At 49.2% G+C, this 2983-nt stretch overlaps 1 protein-coding gene across 1 annotated transcript in view; it reads left to right on the top strand.

Annotated features, from left to right (window-relative positions):
- The first annotated feature begins 2481 nt into the window (after nucleotides 1-2481).
- Nucleotides 2482-2983, top strand: part of Sap30 (Sin3A associated protein 30) — a 24893-nt gene continuing 24391 nt past the window's right edge. Inside the window, exon 1 of the mRNA XM_004640232.2 lies at nucleotides 2482-2957. Coding sequence (XP_004640289.1) covers nucleotides 2804-2957 — 154 coding nt within the window. The 5' untranslated portion in view covers nucleotides 2482-2803. The remainder of the gene's footprint in view (nucleotides 2958-2983) is intronic.

The following is a 2983-nucleotide window of genomic DNA, read 5'->3' as shown; positions in this document are numbered from 1 at the left end:
AGTGTATTATTTGTTGAAACTGTACTTCCAATTTGATTTGAAACTGTCTCATTGCTATCTGTTTATCAATAAAACTTTGAAAAAAAAGCAAAACACACAGAGAGAGAGAGAGAGAGAGAGAGAGAGAGAGAGAGAGAGAGAGAGAGAAGAAACCACAGATATATGCTTAGCAAAATGTTAGTTCATGGATACTATCATTTGTGTACCAAATACACAAATGCAAATATTGTCTCAATGCAAATGCAAATATTGTGATAGGAAATAGAGGAATAGCTGAGCATTAATTAGTCACTTGGACATAGGATTAGAGTCCGTGTGTTAAAGGAGGTCACCCCAGTTAAAGGTCTCTCACTCTGGTATAAAATCCAGGAAGTACAGCCAGAAAGTGAGAATATGGACTAGAATATCATCTTGTCTCAGAAATACCCAAGCATTATTAGTTTAGGACTGCTGACACCCTTTAACACCTAACAGATGGAAATAAAGTTCCTCACCTAAGAACCATCCTCCAGTGCCTTAAATTATTTCAATAAACAGTTTTTTAATAACAGTAGATAAGCGCCTGCTTTGGCAAGCTCAGGGACCAGGGTTCAAGCTGGTTCAACCTCTGGTCCTGCAAGCCCTGCCAGCCCCGCCCCCCAGGGCACACAGAGCCGTGACCAAGTCGACGTGGGGGGACTGAAAACAGGAGGATCACCACAAGAGTCCTAGCTGCATAGTGAGAACCTATACCAAACACACAAATGGAAAAAAATTATATATAAAAAACAGCAGACAATCAGAGATAATGGTTGCAAAGAGAGTCAAGTGAGAGCCAGCACCCGCAGAAACAATAGACAGACTGTAATAAATGGACTTGGAAAATACTTTCCACACTACGTTCATGAAAAAGGCCAAGCTTCTAGATTTTGTTAGACAAGTTGGAACGATGTGACATTTATTTGAAAAAGAATGACAAAGAATGATGAACTAAAAAGTACAATAAAAGCTAAAAGCTATGGATGAAATCTAGAGCCCACTGGGCACACCTAAAGAGATAATGCATGAGGTAAGCAATCCAAACTGAAGGGAGGAGACCCAAGCTGAAGATCTGGCAGGAAGCGTGAAGGACCAGGTGGGGGAGGCCTGGTGTTCACTGGAGTTGCAGAAACGGAAAAGAGAGTAAGAGAAGAAATTATATGTGAAGACAGCCTAAAATTTCTGAGATTGATCACAAATATCAATCTGCAATTTCAGAAACCCAATGAAATACAAACAGAATTTTTACAAATAAAAGGTATTTACTTTTGTTTCTTCCCAGTAGAGAAGGCATTTGTCTCATTCCAGAACTGATGTGCACGGATGGAATGGGTAGCTTTGAGTTGTAGTGTAAATGGCATTTCGCAGTTCCAAAAATCTATTATTTACTAAGTCTAAGAGCTTTCAAAACCCCGTGCTACCAGAAATACATTATTTTTGTCTAAGCAGTGAGGTTAAACTGGGTGTATCCTCCGATAATTAAGAACGCGCAGTTACTAGCAAAGGCGTGGCCACCCCGTTCTAGCCCGCCCTCAACGGGCACACGCTCGCGCGCGCGCACGAACATACATGCTTACGCGAGCGCACACACGTACATGCGCGGACACACATACATCTGCAGCACACGGGCACACACGCACCACGTAGGGGCGTGCGGGAGATTCCAGAAATGGGATTTCCTGGGCCCCCCGCAAGCTCTCGGAGCTGAAGCTGGCAAGTTTCGGAGAGGTCAAACGACTCCGTGAGGGTGGGGTTCCACGCGTCTTTTTGTAAGACTCTAAACTCCGCCTTTCTCCAAATCTACTTAAAGAGAAATTGAAAATGTTGGGAGTGCAGGAGAAAAACAGCGCTGTGAGTGTCAACCAGTCAGTCGACGTTGGCGAGGAGGACGGACCTGTCACGGATGGGATGGGCGTTTCCTGTCCACTCCCAGCAGGTATCCAGTGAATTTGGTGCCTCGACGATTGTCAGGCCCAGAAGGAGCTGCAAGACTTGGGACCCCAAGCGCTAAGTTTCCCTCGGTTCGGGTTTGCCACAAAAGCACGGTCAAACCAAAAGCTGTTTTCCACCAATAGGGAAAGATTCCCGAAACTTTTTTCCTACACATTCGCTTATCCCGCCCTCCTCGGACGCACAATTTAAGTTTCTCAGGAATGAGCTAACTTTATCTGAACTCTAACTGCGAAATGGCAGAACCTAAACAGTCTGTTTCCCTCAGCGACACAAGAAACAAGAAAACACGCAAAACCACAACCTCACACTCGCGTTTGCCTGGTGCTTAAAAGGGAAAAAAGAAAAGAAAAAAAAAAACAAAAACTGGCCGGTTGCTGCACAAGCATGCTGGGATACGTAGTTTATACCGGGCTCGGCGTCTGAACACAGCACTGGTCGGCTCCTGAAGAGGACTACGATGCCCGCCGTGCCTCGCGGAAGGGTGGAAGGGGCGGGGCGAGAGGAGTCAGCCTCGCTTGCGCAGGTCCTGGAGACTAAGGGGAGGCGGAGGCGCAGAGCTTCAAGTGCTGAAGTCTCCATGTGACAGTGAGCCGGGTCCTCTCGCTGGGCAACGCTCGACTCTCGGTCGCAGCCACAAGAACCGTGCACTGCTCCAGCTCCTACACAGACCTACAGGCCGGGCACACAAGGTGTTCCGCTGTGCTGCCGCCAAACTTAGGGTACAGTTTGAGTCGCCGCCACCGGGAGGGTTCCGGGGGACCTGGCGGAGAGAGGCGGAGCGGCGAGGCGAGCGGGGATTTCTGCCGGCGCCGGCGCTCCTGAGTAGTAAGGCATGAACGGCTTCACGCCGGAGGACATGAGCCGCGGCGGGGACGCGGCCGCCGCCGTGGCCGCAGTGGTTGCAGCTGCAGCCGCTGCCGCCGCCTCTGCTGGAAACGGGAACGCGGCGGGCACCGGGACCGAGACTCCGGGCACCGGGGCAGTCTCGGCGGCGGCGGCGGCGGCGGCGGCA

The sequence above is a fragment of the Octodon degus genome, unplaced genomic scaffold, assembly GCF_000260255.1.
Source record: "Octodon degus isolate 3935 unplaced genomic scaffold, OctDeg1.0 scaffold00121, whole genome shotgun sequence".
In the NCBI taxonomy this organism is placed as follows: Eukaryota; Metazoa; Chordata; class Mammalia; order Rodentia; family Octodontidae; genus Octodon; species Octodon degus.
This window is presented reverse-complemented; position numbering and strand designations above follow the sequence as displayed.